This window comes from Zalophus californianus, chromosome 2 (genome assembly GCF_009762305.2).
Source record: "Zalophus californianus isolate mZalCal1 chromosome 2, mZalCal1.pri.v2, whole genome shotgun sequence".
NCBI classification, from domain to species: domain Eukaryota; kingdom Metazoa; phylum Chordata; class Mammalia; order Carnivora; family Otariidae; genus Zalophus; species Zalophus californianus.
In genome coordinates, this window is record NC_045596.1 from 54,488,981 (window position 1) to 54,507,487 (window position 18,507).

General features: G+C 33.6%; 1 protein-coding gene across 2 annotated transcripts in view; it reads right to left on the reverse strand.

Annotated features, from left to right (window-relative positions):
- Positions 1 to 18,507, reverse strand: part of UBA6 (ubiquitin like modifier activating enzyme 6) — a 90,177-nt gene that overhangs the window by 19,881 nt on the left and 51,789 nt on the right. For both annotated transcript variants that reach the window (XM_027599592.2, XM_027599591.2), the window contains 10 exons: positions 17,812 to 17,955; positions 16,408 to 16,475; positions 15,162 to 15,240; positions 13,989 to 14,069; positions 10,460 to 10,537; positions 8,994 to 9,175; positions 7,376 to 7,481; positions 5,391 to 5,480; positions 5,201 to 5,281; positions 4,063 to 4,191 (listed from right to left, as the gene is read on the reverse strand). In XM_027599592.2, coding sequence (XP_027455393.2) covers positions 4,063 to 4,191; positions 5,201 to 5,281; positions 5,391 to 5,480; positions 7,376 to 7,481; positions 8,994 to 9,175; positions 10,460 to 10,537; positions 13,989 to 14,069; positions 15,162 to 15,240; positions 16,408 to 16,475; positions 17,812 to 17,955 — 1,038 coding nt within the window. The remainder of the gene's footprint in view (positions 1 to 4,062; positions 4,192 to 5,200; positions 5,282 to 5,390; positions 5,481 to 7,375; positions 7,482 to 8,993; positions 9,176 to 10,459; positions 10,538 to 13,988; positions 14,070 to 15,161; positions 15,241 to 16,407; positions 16,476 to 17,811; positions 17,956 to 18,507) is intronic.

Consider the following 18,507-nt stretch of genomic DNA (forward strand, 5'->3'; position numbering starts at 1 on the left):
ATATTTTTCTCATTTAGTGCTCTGAATATATCATGCCAGTCCTTTCTGGCCTGCCAGGTCTCTGTGGATAGGTCTGTTGCCAATCTAATGTTTCCACCATTGCAGGTTATAGATCTCTTCTCCCGAGTTGCTTTCAGGATTTTCTCTTTGTCTCTAAAACTTTTAAGTTTTATTACTAGGTGTCAGGGTGTTGACCTATTTTTATTGATTTTGAAAGGAGTGCTCTGTGCCTCCTGGATTTTGATGCCTGTTTCCTTCCCCACATTAGGCAAGTTCTCTGCTATAATTTGCTCCGATACACCTCCTCCCCCTCTCTCTCTTTCTTCTTTTTCTGGGATCCCAATTATTCTAATGTTGTTTCATCTTATGGTATCACTTATTTCTCGAATTCTGCCCTCGTGATCCAGTAGTTGTTTATCTCTTTTTCTCAGCTTCTTTATTTTCCATCTCTTCTGTATCACTAATTCTCTCTTCTGCCTCATTTATCCTAGCAGTTAGAGCCTCCATTTTTGATTGCACCTCATTAATAGCCTTTTTGATTTTGACTTGGTTAGATTTTAGTTCTTTTATTTCTCTAGAAAGGGTTTCTCTAATAACTTCCATGCTTTTTTTCAAGCCCAGCTAGTATATTTAAAATCATGATTCTGAACTCTAGGTCCGACATTGTACTAATGTCTGTATTGAGTAGGTCCCTGGAAGTCAGTACTACCTCTTGTTTTTTTTGTTGAGGTGAGGTTTCCCGTCTTGTCATTTTGTCCAGAGGAGCATAGATGAATGAGAGAACAAAATGCTAACAGGGTAACAACGTCCCCAGAAAATATACTCTAAACAAATCAGAAAACACCTGAAACCAGGGAAAAGAAAGGGAAAGAAAGAAAAAAGAAAAAGAAAAAAAAGGAAAAAGAATAAAAAAAAAAAAAGATAAAAACAAAAACAAAAACAGAACAAAACAAAAAAAAAACAGAATATGATCAAATATGATCAGGCTGTTGCATAGATTAGTGCCACACACTAGATTTTGGGTATATTTTGGTCTATTAGAAGAAAGTGCCTCCCACAATTTTAAAGAAACAAAAACTTATATATGTACAAAAATAAGGGTTGATACGATGAAGAAATGGAATGACTGTAAAGATGAAAATTATAACAAATTTTATAAAAGGGATTGATAAGAAGTTGTTTGAAAAAAGAAAGAAGAGGATTTAAAAAAAAAGAAAAAATAGGGGAGAGAATGTAATCAGGCAGGAGACTAGAACAAAGCCATACACTACAGATTTAGGGTATATTTTTATCTGTTAGAAGGCACTATCTCAAAATTTTAAAGACAGAACTTATATATATATTTCAAAAGTAAGGGTAACTACTATGAAGGGATAGAATATGAATCTAAAAATGAAAAACAAAAATGTTTTTTAGGGGCGCCTGGGTGGCTCAGTCATTAAGCGTCTGCCTTTAGCTCAGGTCATGATCCCAGGGTCCTGGGATCGAGCCCCGCATCGGGCTCCCTGCTCCGCGGGAAGCCTGCTTCTCCCTCTCCCACCCCCCTGCTTGTGTTCCTGCTCTCCCTATCTCTCTGTCAAATAAATAAATAAAATCTTTAAAAAAAAAGTTTTTTAAAAAAGGGATTGATAAGATGTTGGTTGAAAAAGGGAAGAAGAAAAATTCAAAAAAAAAAGTTAAAAAATTAACTTTGAAGGACTAAGGAATCATGGTAAAAAAGCCATGAATTCTATGTGCAGTATTCCTCTAGCGCGGGAGTTCTTCCGTTCTCAGTGATCGGTAAACTTGGTCTTGGCGGGCTGTTCTTGCTGATCTTCTGGGGGAGGGGCCTGTTGCCGTGGTTCCCAAATGTCTTTGTTGGAGGCGGAATTGACCCGCCCTTGCCAGGTCCGGGCTAAGTAATCTGCTCGGGTTTGCTCTCAGGAGCTTTTGTTCCCTGCAAGCTTTCCGTACAGCTTTGGAGGACAAGAGTGAAAATGGCGGCCTCCCAATCTCTGCCCCGGAGGAGCCGAGAACTCGGGGCCCCGCTCCTCAGTGCGCCCCCAGAGAAAAGCAGTCAATCACTCCTGTCTCCGTGGTCTCCGGCTGCATTCCGTGCTCACCCGGCCTGTGACCCAGTGTTTCTACCTCTGGCACCTGACTCAGTGTGGAGTCTCCAAACCCAGCAGATCCCTGTGGTGCGCTCCCATGCCACTCTTCTCAGGGGAGGAAGGGGAGTCTCCCTGGATCTGCCACTTGTTGGGTCCCTGCTGGAAGACCAGTGGCCCAACTGTGCTGCGGATCACGGTTTATGGCAACCCTGAGCTGAGAGCCCACTCCTCAGCTTGGTGCAGCCGGCTTCCCCGCTCCGATACCTGGGAGCTCTGTCGCACTTAGGCACCCCCGGTCTTTCTGTGACCCCGAGGGTCCTGAGACCACACTGTCCCAGCGAGAGTTCCACCCCCTGCTTAGCCACTGGAGCGATGTCCCTCAGGGGAGCCGACTTCTAAAAGTTCCAATTTTGTGCTCTGCAGCTCTATCACTTGCCAGAAGTGGTGGATGGAGGCCCCCTCCCCCGCCGTCTATCCTCCCGAATAGCGCCTCGGATTCACTTTTCCGCACGTCCTACCTTCCAGAAAGTGGTCGCTTTTCTGTTCAGAGTTGTTGCTATTCTTTTCTTCAATCTCCTGTTGAGTTCGTAGGTGTTTAGAATGGTTTGATCCCTATCCAGCTGAATTCCTGGGACCAGACGAAATCCAGGTCTCCAACTCCTCTGCCATCTTGCTCCTCCCCCCACTCTATTGTTATTTTTTATCAACACTTATAGTTTTTTCTTTTTTTGCATCTACAGCAAAAATGAATATACATTATTTTATCAGTTTTTACACAACAGTGGCATATTTTACATACAATTCTGCTCCTCTCAAAGAGCTAATTTAAAACAAAAACGAAACCAGTAAAAATATACAGTATTTTGTCTTTTGAGATGATAAATGATGTTTGAGATTCACTTCAAAACCATCTGGGGAGGGTCTATTGGGATGGGTATCTAGATGAAACAACATTATCTACAAGTTGATAAATGTTAAACCTGGGTGACAGATTTGTGAAAATTACATGGGGGTTCATTACAGTATTTTTTCCCCTTTCCCTGGTTGAATTTTTCCATAGTAAAAAAGCTTAGAAAAAAAAAGGTAGAAAAGGTAAGGACTAAAAAGAGTTCTTTAGATTTTGAAACAAGAGGTCATTGATAATTATGGTAAAAATAATTTGAATAGGAGTGGGGAAAGAAGACACATTTACTGGATGAGGAAGTAGCAACAGTAAGTATAAGACCACTTACGTAAGCAGCAGAGCCAAGAAGGAAATTAAAAGCAAGGATAAGTGTAATCAAAAGACTTTTTAAAAAAGATGAACTTACTTTATATTCCAATAGGTAAGAGCCTAAAGAGAGGGAGAGACTCAAGAGAGAGTGCAGGACACATTCTAGCAACTCTAAGTAATGGGAGATAAGAATAACAGCTAATATTTAGTGAGCACTTATGGGCTAGGTTTGCTCAAATTGCTTTGCATGTATTCACTTATTTGATCCTCACGCTACCTTATGAGTTACGCACCAATTTATTATCCCCATTTTACAAATGAGGAAACAGAAAACAGACATAAAATGTGATTTTGGATATTGGTGGGCAAGGCAAAATTCAACCAGCTTTCTTACTGAACATCTCTATTTTCTCAGTTTCTTGCTTTATTCTGAACAACAAACTTGTTTTAGACTACTGATGAAATGTATTCCTTATTCTCCAGAAGGAACACCTATCTGAAACCCAATTTTGCACACAGAGAGATAAGGATCAAGTTAATGTATGACTGACAAACCAATGGGTAGAGTTTAAGTGCATTCTTTTAACATTCAAATAGAAATCAGTTGTGTGCCCTGCACTTGTTTTCACTTAACTTACTACTTATTTCTGGAAAGATTCCCGAAAGAAAGAGTAGATGTTTGGCCAATGAAATTAATTTGGTATCAATTAAATGTGCCAAGGTCATATCTCTTCTTAATGTTTTATAATGCATACTTACCTTATGGTTAAAATATTTTTCAAATTTTAATCTTGCTAATTCTACACACTGGGACCAACTTCTGGGTCTTCTGCTAAGTAACTTAATAACTTGAAAACAGCCTTCTAAACTGTGCCCAGTTTGTATCTTCTAGAAAATGAGAGAAAAAAACAAACAAAATAAATACATTTCTTTTTTTTTTTTTTAAAGATTTTATTTATTTATTTGACAGAGACAGAGACAGCGAGAGCAGGAACACAAGCAGGGGGAGTGGGAGAGGGAGAAGCAGGCTTCCCGCTGAGCAGGGAGCCCGATATGGGGCTTGATCCCAGGACCTTGGGGTCATGACCTGAGCCGAAGGCAGCCGCTTAATGACTGAGCCACCCAGGCGCCCCTAAAATAAATACATTTCTAATTAAACACGCAACACCCACCTACCCACCCACATCATTCCTGGGGAAGTATTAGCCAAAGTTTGAAGTGCCAGCTCACGTGACCTATGATTTTAATTTTTACACCATGAGCTCCTTATCCCTGCCTTTTTCTTCTCCCTCTTTCTTTCCTTTTTTTGGAGGGAGAATGGGAAAAGACAGCACATGAAACTTCAGCTGTAGTTTCTTATCTGACAAGTTATCCTCATGTCTTGCTGGCTGTAAGTTGTGAGTACTACAGATGTACTTAATATAAGAAGTACTTATGAATAACATTTTACACTAAAAAGCTGCCCTGTTTAGTATTGGAATAAAGAAAAGTAAGAAAACATCTTTAAAGTTGTCCTCATTATAAGAGTATTAAGTCTCAGAGATTACTGTCCACTCATGAAATTTTCACTAGAACTCACCTCAGTTTTTTTCCGAAAGAGTTTAATAAGCTATTTATTATTTTATTATGATGACATCTTTCTTAGGTTGAAGCATATGAATTTCTGTTCTGTGGGTCAAACATGGTCAAATATTGGCAATTCTACATAGTTCATATAAACTAAAAAAAGGGGTCATGTGTGACTTGCTAATTTCAAGATTCCTCATGCACTTACTATGTATCATAATGATGTTACAATCTTTCTTTAAAGAGGTAAAATAAACTATTTATAGGCAATTTGCAAATAACATTACACTGAGACAGTGTTGAGATTATATTAAAATGCATTGATTTTTACCTGTAAGACTTCTTCTGCAGATGGATAAGTTTGCCAAAATTTGTTAAACAATGAAGGCTTGTGGGAAAAGGAACTTTCAAACTATAAAGGAAAGAAAGAAAAAAAAAGTTACAAATAGAAGTCTTTTTAAAAATTGGAAATATCTTTTCTACTTCAAATAAAAATTTCTTGAAATAAAGATCTTTATTACCTTATCTCTTGCCCACTGTATAGTATGTTCAATAGCAGCTGGAAAGGATTTTAGAGTACAAAATGGTATTTCCTCTTCTGGGGGATCCCGCTAATTTATAAAATATGACAACAGATAGTTAAGAAAAGCAATGGTAATTTTTCACCAATTGAGTGTTTTAAGACCATTAAAAAATAAAATGAAATAATAAAATGAATCCAACATTTTTATATCTTCTCCTAGGCAAATAAGAGGAAAATGGATTCTTTTGATACTTAACCTATTTATTAACAGCAATGTAACAAAAAACTTGAATTTTATATAACTTATTATCTGTGCACTTATTTGGTACCATGTGGTACTTACAGCAGGCTCCAATATCTAATTAATTTTTTTCTCCAAGAATCAAGGTGACATCGAAAACTTTACAACATACCCTACTTTGAAAAGTAATTCATGAATCCCCAAAACAGTGCTCAGCATACCAGGAGTTTCTTTCTCCACGGAGAAAATAATTTAGGAGCAGGGATCATATATCCTTGATGCTTGGCATAGTTTTGTACAAAAGTATGTATTAAATAAACAACAAATAAAAAAGAATGAAATTTTGCCATTGCAACGACATGGATGGAGCTAGACAGTATTATGCTAAGTGAAATATGTCAGAGAAAGACAAATACCATATGATTTCACTCATATGTGGAATTTAAGAAATGAAACAAAGGGGAAAAAAAGAGAGGCAAACCAAGAAACAGACTCGTAACTATAGAAAACAAACTGATGGTCACCAGAGGGGATGGGGTTGGGGGGATGGGCTAAATAGGTGACGGGGATGAAGCAGTGCACTTGGATGGGCACAGGGTGTTGTATGGAAGTGTCAAACACTATATTGTACACATGAAACTAATATTACACACTGTATGTTAAGTAAATGGAATTTAAATAAAAACTTAAAAAAAATCAAAAAAATAAAATACAAAATTAAAAAAATAAAAAGAACTTTCAAAAGAGAAACAGCAAATGTCTATGTTGTCTCATGTAAAAAAAAAAACCATTAAAAAGACCCATTTTCTATTATAGGGTACATTTGGCTTAGCGTTATTGGTTTAACCAATCTAAAATGACTCACTTTATCTCTTTTTACTTAGAGATTTATATTTGTTTGCTCCTATGAAATACCATAAAATACTTTATAAACCAAAGAGGGAAGCCAGAAGAGAATTCTATTTTTTCTGAGTATAAAGTTAGAGAATATAGGAAAAGGCTTGGGAAAAATGTGGTAGAGAATCAAGCATTCTCTATTTTGAAAATCTTCCAATATCACCTCAGCATATCATGATTTTCTCTAATTTCCTTCAAATTAAACTTATAAATTTTGTCTACTATAATGTTTTTACTATATAAACTTCTGATTTCATGAGAATGGGAAAACAGATTTTCTAAATCTTTAAAAATTTTACTAAAGCAAATATAACTATTAAATAAAGTGATATTTACACTTGTAAAAACATTCTTTTTTCCATTTTACAACTTGAGTTGGTCTTTTTTAAAATCCTAAACCCTACAATTATTTCCTAGGCCAGTGTTTTTCAACTTCGGCAGTGTATCAAAATCACTTGTAGAGTTTAAAAAAAAATTACATCTATATGCTTTACACATATATAGAGGGCTTGGTTCCTCCCATGTATCAACTGAGTCATCATTAAGATTTTGGGTGGTCAGTTCAAACGTTGTTAGAAAACCAATTAAACACCTCTGAGAAATAAACAGTAAACACAAGAATAAGGATGCAAAAAAGGCTAGAAACAAAATTTTGATGATTTAAAAAATAACTTCAACTCTCTTTAAAAAATGCATATGCACATATGTATGGAAATTACTGACAGATCGATTAACAGATTAGGAAAGCTAAATCAAATTTGCTGACTAATGAGAAAAAAATGAGATATAAACATTATGAGATATAAAGAAGAGAGGCATTTATTTCAAAATGTCAGTTCACTTACATGACTATTATAGGATTCAGTTAAATGAGGTACAATAACTTCAGTGTGTCCCTTAGTGCCCATTGTTCCAGAATCTAAGAGGGGTCGTAGATTTGCTAAGCAACGGCTATTTGAAAAGATAACAGGTAACGAACAGTTAAGTGAGCAATAACAATGTAAGCAGGGGACATCTTACCACCTTCTGTTAATCATTTCACACACTGATCACTTCCTGAATGTAACATCAGGAAACAGATACATTACCACCAAATAATGCATTTATCATTTCTGTCCCCCTTCTCCCACAAATTTTGTTGCTCAACCTAGTAATCTTTGTCCGTTTCTTCTTCTTCTACTACTACTACTAGATTTTGGGCTTCAACTTTCTTTTACTCTAAGTTAACTCTTAAACTAATATACTGCCCTTTCTTGCCTTGCTTTCTATTTTTTCTTTGGTTATTTTCTTTCTTCTTTTTTTTTTTAAAGGTTTTATTTATTTGATAGAGAGAGACACAGCGAGAGAGGGAACACAAGCAGGGGGAGTGGGAGAGGGAGAAGCAGGCTTCCTGCAGAGCAGGGAGCCTGACGCGGAGCTCGATCCCAGGACACTGGGATCATGACCAGAGCCGAAGGCAGACGCTTAACGACTGAGCCACCCAGGCGCCCCCCTCTTTGGTTATTTTCTGACTACAAGTTCTGTCCTACTGTATCTTCTCAATATTCTCTTTATCTCAACCAATATTAACCTTCTTTCTTAATATGTATAATACCTATATTCTACACACCTTAATTTCTTAAAGTTTTTATTCTTCCTTCCTCTGCCCAAGATAACTTTCAACTACACTCTCCAATGGCAAATTTTTCTGTTAATAATCTGCTCTAGAACTCTAACATTAAAAAGTCATATAAAGATGTAAGAAAAATTATAAGATATACACATTATAGTCACTCATTCGTCTACTTATTTAACAACTATTTCCTGAATGACATATGTTGGGCCCTGAGGATATAGTGATGGGAAAATAAAGGGTCCCTGAATAAATGATTTAGTAAGGAAACAAGTATTAATTAAATAAGTGTATCAATAAAAATAAGCACTATAAAGAAAAAAACAGAATGCTGTGAAAGGTTACCATAGGAGGATCTATAGAATTTAGTGGTTAAAAAAATTCTGTTTGAATAAAGATACTTAGGATGAAAATGAAAGGTTGGAAGAAAAAAAAAAAGCTAAACTAAACCAGGTAGACTTGGGTCAGAATTTTTAGAACAAGATAAGCATAATTTCCTGAGTCTGAAGGAGAGTATGTACAAGTCTCTGAGGTGAAAAAGTGTTGGATACCTTACAAGAACTGAAAGAAGGAATGTGTAGCTGGAATGAGGGGAGCCAGCAAAGATAGGTAAATTTTAAGCTAGGGTGGTAGACAGATGGCAGACACTCTATGAAAAACATTTAGGCCATGTAAAGATTTTGAATTTTATCCTAGGTATAATGGGAAACCATAAAAAGGGTTTGCGCTTGAAAACCACAATAGAAACACAAAGAATGATCAGAAAATTGGGTAACTTTTCAATAAATAGATGTGGAAAAAAGTGAAAACAAAATAAAAAATTTTTATGAACCTGAATTTTAAGAACATACCTGTCTACATATCTCCTGGCTTCCACATTATCTAATGCTGTAATAATTATATCTTGTTTAGTATAGAACTCATCATTGTAAATAGCCTCAGTAGCTGGACATACTTTGTTCAAGTGTGCATCTATCTTTAATTGAGGATTTATTTTGAGGGTTGCATCGGCAGCAGTATAACTTTTAGGTTTCTAAACAAATAACAAATAAAAACAGAAGAAATAAATGTTAAACAGAAAAGCTAGGCCCTGATTGAACTTATACATTTTTTACAGGAAAGGAAAGTAACCAGACCAGCTTTCATTTTTAGTTTGTGGAAATTATATTCACTGTAGTCACATTATATTTAATAATCTACATTAGTCTGAGTAATTAACACATTATTAATGGAAATCTAAACAACCTCTATTTTAGCCATGTGCTTTAGAGTTCTTAAAATATCAGTTATTAAAAGTGTATTTGAACTTGGTAAGTGCCTAGAAAAAAATAACACATTCAGTAAAATATTAGCAATCCTAACTCTGCAGAAAATGAGCTCTCACAGGTATGGGAAGTTAACTTTGGTACTGAAATCTTATAAATATATTACTAATTTCTTGATGGAAACATTTAAAAAATTATTATATGTGTTTCAGTTTTATAAGAGTCCCCTTGACACGTTTTTACTTCTCAGTGCTGTTAAGTACACAAATTGTAAACTTTGTCAGAACTCAGTAAAATAAAAATAAACAGGCCTTAAAAGTTCTTCTATAAGTAAAATGCACAGAGTGAATGAATTGTGTGGCATACATTTTGGTTCCTAACAGACACTGTTATTTGTTTTGTATTTGGATAGGTGAGGCAATTATGCCACATGCTCTAGTAGTCACTTTCCTGTTAATGACATTCCCTAGTTTACCAAGATTATCAATGGGTTGTTGAACAATAAACTGCAAAAACATTTTTAAAGAAAAAGCAAATATGTTTCACTAAAATGCTCCTTTTCTTAAATATTTTGAACTCTATAAAAAAGACTGAAAATGCATTATTTTACAATAAAGAGGATGTTAAATAGTCAAGTAAGATCAAAGAGCAAAAAATTCTAATTGCTAAACTTTTTACCTATTTTGTAATAAAAACTCCAAAAGACAGTGCCAAATGTGTGATCTATTAAAACTTAAAATTAGGAAATCTGTCTCTGTATCCTTAGTTTCTAAGATTAAATATGTAGATACATCCTGATTATAAAATGAAAAAAATACTTCCCATGATTCACAACTTAGATTTTATATCCAAAATCAATGCAAAGACCAATTTTTACATAAAAAAATTGTATATTTGTCCCAAATGTCATTCTCAATGTTTGATTATTTGAGAGTCTAGTAATATAAAAACAAATTATGCTTGTTCAAGCACTACTTTCTATTTATAAAAAGGAAACTCTCTTTTTTGTATAACACAATAGATGGCTTAAATTTGAAAGGGTAGCAACAAACCTGTATGTGGTGAGGCCGAAATAGGAACTGTCTATTCAAGTTGGATTTTTCTATCAAGTCAGGATCTGTTACTGTAACCTAATGTCAAGAATAGAAAAAAGCTGAAATTACGTAAGAGAAAAATTTAAATCTATTTTGCTTCTCTCAGAAAGACTAAAACAATTCCCACAAGTTAGTCTAAATTATTTTAGCTGTTAGAAGTTATAAAAATACAAATATTCTAATGGTTACCAATACTAATATTTTTATACTATGTTTAACTATAATTAATATTTAGCATAGGAACATGTTAAACAAAACTGCTGAAACTGATGACAATTCATGCTCAAAACATTTTTCTAATTATTCGTAACAAAATAAGAGGCTAAAAACATCACCACATTTTAGAAACATGTGATGGATTAGCCAAAGAGGAGTTAGCTCTTCTTTCTAAACATTTATTTTCAACTGCAACAAATTTGGAAAGAATATCTGCATGTTTCAATTTGAAAGGAACTCTTGCTAAAGCAGAGGTCTACAAACCACAGCGTAGGCAGCCTGCCTGTTTTTGTAAATAAATTTTGTTGGAACACAGTCATGCCATTTGTTTTAAGTACTGTCTATGGTTGTTTTCATGCTGTAATGGCAGCGCTGACTTGTTGTGACAGAGATCCTTGGTTCACAAGCCTAGAATAGCTGCAATCTGGTCATTTAAGAAAATGTTTGCAGACATTCTAATGGATGCAAGATGAAAATAAACAGATCCAAGATAATCTGAAAAGTATTCATAATGCATTTGTCACTTATGTTAGTATTTGTACGAGATCTGACTAGGAGCAGTATTTCTCCAGTGTGTTTGAGTTGTTAGATAGTGACAGATGTTCACAAACACATTCACTTTCTTTTAGCTGGTATTACCTGACTGTATCTGTTTTTTGGGGGGGTTTGTTTTCAACATTTCTATGTAATTATGTGTTAGAGTGTGTCTCTTTTAAATAGGAAAAAAAGCACCAAACAGAAAATGTCTCTTAACAAAAATTTAATCAATATATAATTATTGTGATTACTGATATAAGGCTTTTTTTTTCTACCTCCCCCACCCCACTTTTTATTCACTCCCTTTTTTGAGGGGGGTCTTAAGTTTTCTTGATTCCAATCCCCCTCAATCCTTACTGAATTGGTCTGGAAGTTAAACATCTATTTTTATGTGGTTATACTCAAAATTTTCACATGCACATGTGACTTAAGCTCTAGACAATCTCCATCTTCCTCCTGAATAATTAGAGGATATCTGAACTCTCCCTTCTCCTTTCATATCAATGAACATTATACTTATTTTTAATCATCCCATCCCCAAAGTCAATATTTTAATTAAAGCTTAAAAAAAACCCCAATACTTATTTAAATCTACGAATGCTGACAAATGCCTCTACTTACCCTTGCTTCATGCACTGCTCATGTTATCTAATAAGTTCTTTCAATGAGAACCAATAAATGATCTTTCATCACTTCACCTGTCAGTTATCTTTACTTCTCTTGAAAGATAATGTAGTTGGGTATAGAAATCTAGATTGACAATAATTTTCCAAAGCACTATGAAGACATGCTTCTCTGTCTTCAAGTGTCATTTACTGCTGATGAGAAATCTATTAGGTAATCTCTCTTTTTATCTTTGCCTTTGATCATGCTGACTAGTTTACCTTTTCAATTTCAACATACTGGTCTCTTAACTCTGGAAACTTTTGTCATTATCTTGGAATATATTACTTCTTCATTATCTTTACTCTCTCTGAAAATTCTACTACACTTATGTTGGACCATGCAAATGTATCCTCTTTCATTAAAAAAAGATATCTTTCTGGGTTTTTAACTTCTATTCATCAATTCTCACTTCAGTTATATGTGAATTTTAAGTTCAATGACTACACAAAAAGTTTTATTTGGTTTCCTGTAAAAATTTTAGTGCTTTCCCCCTCTCATGTTTCTATCCTCCTCCCCCTTTTTTTTTTACCTTTGGTCATTTTAAACTCTATTTTAAAGTTTGTTTGCTCCATTATTTGTAGCACTCCTGTTATCTATAGTTCTTAGCTTAATTCTCCTATTTTCATTGGCTGGTTTTTCTTCTAGGTGGTACTTTTTTTCTAGTGGATTGTAATTTTTATTGTGAATTGTCTTGAACAGATGTTAATTTCTCTGCATAATTCTATGTACTCTTGGTATTTAATTATCACCATGATGCAATTTCATATTTGTTTTTGTCAGAGCTTTGGAGATTTCAATGGTCTTATTTGTTATATTCATCCCTCTGCTTGAAGTTTTTTGTAAGATATAATTCTGGATTCCACACACCAGTGTGGTACATGCTCTTAGTTAAAAGTTTCTCATGAGTTACTTCCTTTTCTATTTAATGTTTTGGACATATACTCAAGAAACACTTGTGAATAACTACAGCTTTTAGCTCAGGAACTAATTTCTCTCTTGGTTCCTGGAGCCTGGGACTTTCCTTTCCTTTTTCCCAGTTAAGTTTGGCTACATTTGTAAACACTATAAAAAAGAATAATTTACATAGCAAATCTATATATTTGCAGGATAGAGATCTGTGCACATTAACTGACTGTTTTGTCACCTGTAATCAGGATTATTTACCAAAGTACCTTTATATGCTGATATGCATTATGAATTTCAGCTAAGATATTCAGGTGATTCCCAAACTTAGGTAACCAAGATTGTTTTCTTTTTTTTTTTTTTAATTAGAAATACCTTTTAAAACCACCAAAACTAATAGTGGCTTGTGAAACACAACTTAAGAAATGCTAAGCAGGAAAAATACATATGTAAGAGTATCTGTCTATAACTGTGATAGTAATGAATACCATTTTAAGTGGAATATTAAGACAATGTTAATATAACTATAAAATGTGAACTAGTATATAAATTTTAGTCATTTCATTACTTATTGTTAGTCACCATGATAAATCTATGAAATCATTACTCTGGGAAGCTAGTTTATATTTTAAAGGCAAAACAAATTAGTGAAATATATTTTTATTTAAATATATGACATGGCTTCCCAATTAACTCACATTTATCATCTTAAGAATTTAAATTGAACACCAAAGTTTATATTACTCCCTGCTCCCTTTTATTTTGATAATCACTAATTGAAACTTTATCTGAGAACTCTGCCACTTTCTAATGTTAGCTTCTCCCATCTTAAAGATTTATTTAATAATTAATAAGGAATCTTAATAGAAATAACAATTCTAATGTGCTTTATAGTTTGCAAACCCTTTTCACATTATGAGGTAGGAAGCAGAGATACCAGTTTCATAGTATTAGAGAAAGAAACTGAGGAACAGAGAATTCAAAGTAATTTGCCACAAGGTCACATAACTTTTGGAAAAGTGGTCAGAACAGAATCAGAATTTTCCAATTTCGAGCATAATTCTCTCTCCTCAAAAATTAGTATTTCAGATCTATGCAGTCAAATATAGTACAAAAATGAGCAACAGAAATACAAACTTTTAACTCCCAAGGATTTTTATCTTACCATTCCTTTTTCTTTGCTTGTACCAACACCAAGTAAAGCAAAATTTTTTAACATTTCACAGCCTATGGCTCCACATCCTACCTATAGAGGAGAAAAATGAAATATATCGGATTAAATACAATTAAGACTACTTACTACAGGGAAATGTCATATTAACTTTCTTCAAATGCCAATTTTTAATACATATAATTTTTAAAATAATTTGAACATTTGTGATTCATTTTATTTTAGAATACATAACTAATTTATTATGCTGTTTTAACTGTTTCAAAGAAGAAAAATGTATAAATCAAATAAGAAAAAGCATATTTACAATTCCTTTAAACAGAAGACATTTTAATATTCCATTTTAATATTCCAACAAAAGCAAACAATTGAGCTAATTATTTGTATGAGATAGAAACAAATATCACAAAACATTCATGCAACATTTTGATGAAAAAGATTCCTTGTTGATAATTTTCAAAATTCATTTGAAGCTACCTATTCTAAGACTTTCTATAGCTCAGCAACAGCTGCTGATATTCAAGACATTATTTAAAAAACTATTACTACAAAATCAGCAGTTATTTTCACAACTGATTATAATAATAATAAAAAAAAAACCCATCAATGGCAGGAAAAGGAGTTTTATGGTAATGGGGAGAGATATCTTGCCAATGCACTAATTAAGATTTAAGAAAGACAGATTCTACCTACATCTTATATGGTAAGAAAAAATTTAAACAATAAAAAGGAAAAAAAAGCTCATCCCAAATCTAATTTTTAATGTATTTCTAGAAAATCATTTAATTTTCAAAACTTATCATACTCATATTTTAATTCTGAATGTATTAATTCTTTATACTAGGGGTTGGCAAACATTTTTTGTAAAGGGTCAGTAAATATTTTTTTTTGTAGGCCATATGGTCTCTGTCACAACTACTCACCTCTGCTATTATAGCATGAAAGAAGCCACACACAATACATAAATGAATGGGTTTGGCCGTGTTCCGATGAAACTTATTTACAAAAACAGGCAGCAGAATGGATGTGGCCTGTCTTAAACTTCTACTGAATGTCTACTCTGTTAGGAACTGTACTCATTTAGACCCAAATTTGCTTTAATAAATGAATTTGAGGATACACAATAGCAGTTTGACTGGACTATTTATTCTCATTATTTATACTTACTAAAAAGATATTCAACTTTTGTAGTTTCTGACACAAAGTGTCTCCAATGCAAGCTCGTAAGGCATCATATCTATCTCCCCTGAGGGAAAAATATACCAAAAACCAGAAAGGCATAAAAACATTATTAAGATTAGTTTCACTACTGTTAATACCAATTTAATGCTGTACTTTAAAAAGAATACTCTGAGTTTCCTCCAATCTAAAAGAAAATTATCTTATTTGAAGACAAAAACCCCATTAAGAAATCAGTTTTTTCTTTCTCCATTTAATATCCTATATCCAAATGACTTAAGTAAAGGTGACCTCAGTTTATCTAGAAAAACAATTTTCTAAAGTAGGGATTTTTTTTTTTTTTTTTTAAGAGAGAGTGCACACACATGAATGGAGGGGGATGGACAGAGGGAGAGAGAGAATCTTAAGCAGGCTCCACACCCAGTGTGGAGCCCAAGGCCGGGCTGGATCTCATGATCTTGAGATCAAGTGAGGGAGGTATTTTTTTTTTTTTAAAGATTTATTTATTTATTTTAAAGGGGGGAGGGAGAGGGGGGAGAAAGAGAGAGAAAGAGAGAGAGAGAGAGAGAGAGAGAGAGAGAGAGAGAGAGAGAGAGAGAGAGAGAGAGAATGAGCAGGAGGGGGTAAGGGAGAGAGAATCTCAAGCACACTCCACACTGAATGTGGCCCTGACGTAGGGCTTGATCTCACAACCCTAAGATCATGACCTGAGCTGAAACCAAGAGTCGGACACTTAACTGACTGCACCACCCAGGTGTCCCAGGTAGGGATTTTTAATAAAGGTTCCTAGAGAAGTCTATGGGCTTTGGAGTTGTTAATGCACCTAAATTAAAGGCAGAACTTTGGGTTATGTGAATTTTGGGGAGAATGAATCCATAAGGTTTTATCACATTGTCAGAGATTTGTGATTCAAAAAGATGAAGAATGACTGATACAAATAAAAGTTGCAGATAGCAGTTGTTTTCGTCTAATTCAGAATGGCATTTTGAATGCTAACTATTTTCATGGCATACAATTTAAAACTTTACATTCATTATTTATAAAGTGGTAAATATACTGCATTATTCTGACACTTAAAATAACCTCTAAGTAAAGAAAAAAATGACTATAGAAGTCAACAAGTTATGAGAAAATACATCTAAAACAAATGCATATTCGAGCAAAAATTCTTTTAACCTAGTTGCCTCTTACAAACACTCAACTAAGAAAAAAGCAAGAAAAATTTCAGAATTACCGTGGGAGAAATTGTTCACGTTCAGGTTTGTCTAGAGATTCGACAATATCTGCTGCTTCAATGTATAACTTTAAAGTAGAAGATAAAAACACAACTTACTATGTATGAACATTAAATTGCTAAAAAAAAGTAGTTTTTCTCTTCTGTAGTTGTTTAATAATCATTAAGGAAAACAATGATAAAAATGCCAATCCTAAATAACACAATACATTAAAAAAAAATCATTGCTTTTTATACAATATATATCCCTATATTACTTCATTTAAACAAATGATTAAACCTGAAGGAACTGTTAAAAAGATATAATCTGATTCATGTCACTCACCTATCTTAAAAATGATATATTCTGATTTTAACAAACAAAAGGGAATTTCACCTCCAAATCTATTTCTAATTACATAAAAACTCTGGAAGCCCCATTCAATTTCAGCTACATTTGAATAAGTAATCTGATTATTTTTAGATCAGAAAGTACCTGTTTTATTTTCCAGCTTGCGTATATTATGTCATTTATACATATACTACAGAGGGTATGATATAGGAAGCCACAATTTTAGCATTTAAAAAAATACCAAGTTAAAGTTTATTAAAAAAATTCGCTCTCATTTTCATTTATTATGTGGCTAAATTTGAATATAACTAAATGGTTGTTTATTTAATTATAACAACACACAATCTATATTAATAACATTAACTTATATTCCCCATACTGTTAACAGCTGTTACCTAAACCAGACATTTACAACTGATCTTGTACTCTGTGTTAAGATAAATCAAGTAATTCAGCAGCAAAATAGCATTATGTGGATACTTTTTAAAACATAAAAAAAGGTAAATGTTATATTCAAAATGTTAAAGTGTTTCCAAAAAGGAAAGGGCCCGAAGAGTATCCTTTGATACCCTCTGTCAATTATTCCTTTTGGTAACAGAAAGGATTTTTTTATTCCTTCTTGAGATGTTTTTACCCTATATATATAGTTCTCAAACTTATACCACTCCCATGCTTTTACCATTAGTTTAAACCTAGGAAGGGATTCTGAAGATTCTTGATGCCCAGAGATTCCATGGAACTGTTTAAAAGTCCTGAGAGCCCATGAATGCTAAGCTAATAGTACTAGAAACTAAGTATAAGGGTAGAAAATTCATTCCTTCACTCTCACAAATGAAGGAAATATATCCTAGAATGCAACTTTGGGTTATATTCCAATAGCCTCAACCAATGATCTTGTCAGTTTCAATTAGAGAATTAAATTTTGGTGGCATATCACATCTAACTCATACATTAAAAAAATATTTTAAGGTTGCTTTTATAATATATTAATATCATAATTCATAACAAACACTCATTGTATGGGTGGGAAATTCAACCTTAAGTATAAAAAAATATTAAAATACAGAACTAACCCACTGACACAATGGAGAAAACTTCCCTGTCACGGCTTTCAATACTTCTTGGCTGGCAACACCTCCTACTGATGCAGCAAGTGGGGTTAAAAAACCTTGAGCAGTCCAAGAGAGCCAATGCACAATGTCAGCATTTACTTCTGGCTGAAACACAAGCCATGAAAGACAATAATCAATAGTTTTTACAAAGACACTCAAAATTTCAATGGCTTAGTGTGAGAATTATTAAATTACTGTAGCTTAACTTCTAAAAAAGCTACTCAATTACCCTACTAAATAGATTTTAAGTCCTAAAAAAGTTCCAATCTCATAATAAAAGATCCAAATGCGTTAGTTACCATAAGCAGTATTTCTCTATACCAGTAAATGCCCATTTTTGCTTTCTGAATCTTTATGTTACACCAGGGCAAGATTTAAGATTAACTGGAATATCTACCATTTACAGTTTTTGTTAAAGACTAGTTCTGTGATGTCAGTCAATATTTATAAACAACCAGAATTTTTTAAAAAAAGTGTTTTAATGAAAACTATGGGAAAACCTTGATCCTAAATAAATGAAAATAAAGATAAATTGATCCATAAAAAATGATAAGGAGCTATCAGTTTGTGCTTGAAGTGGTAAATAAAAAGTAAATGCGTCAAAAATAATGAGGCAATACATTGTTAGAAAAAAAAATGAGAGTAATGCCAATTTTT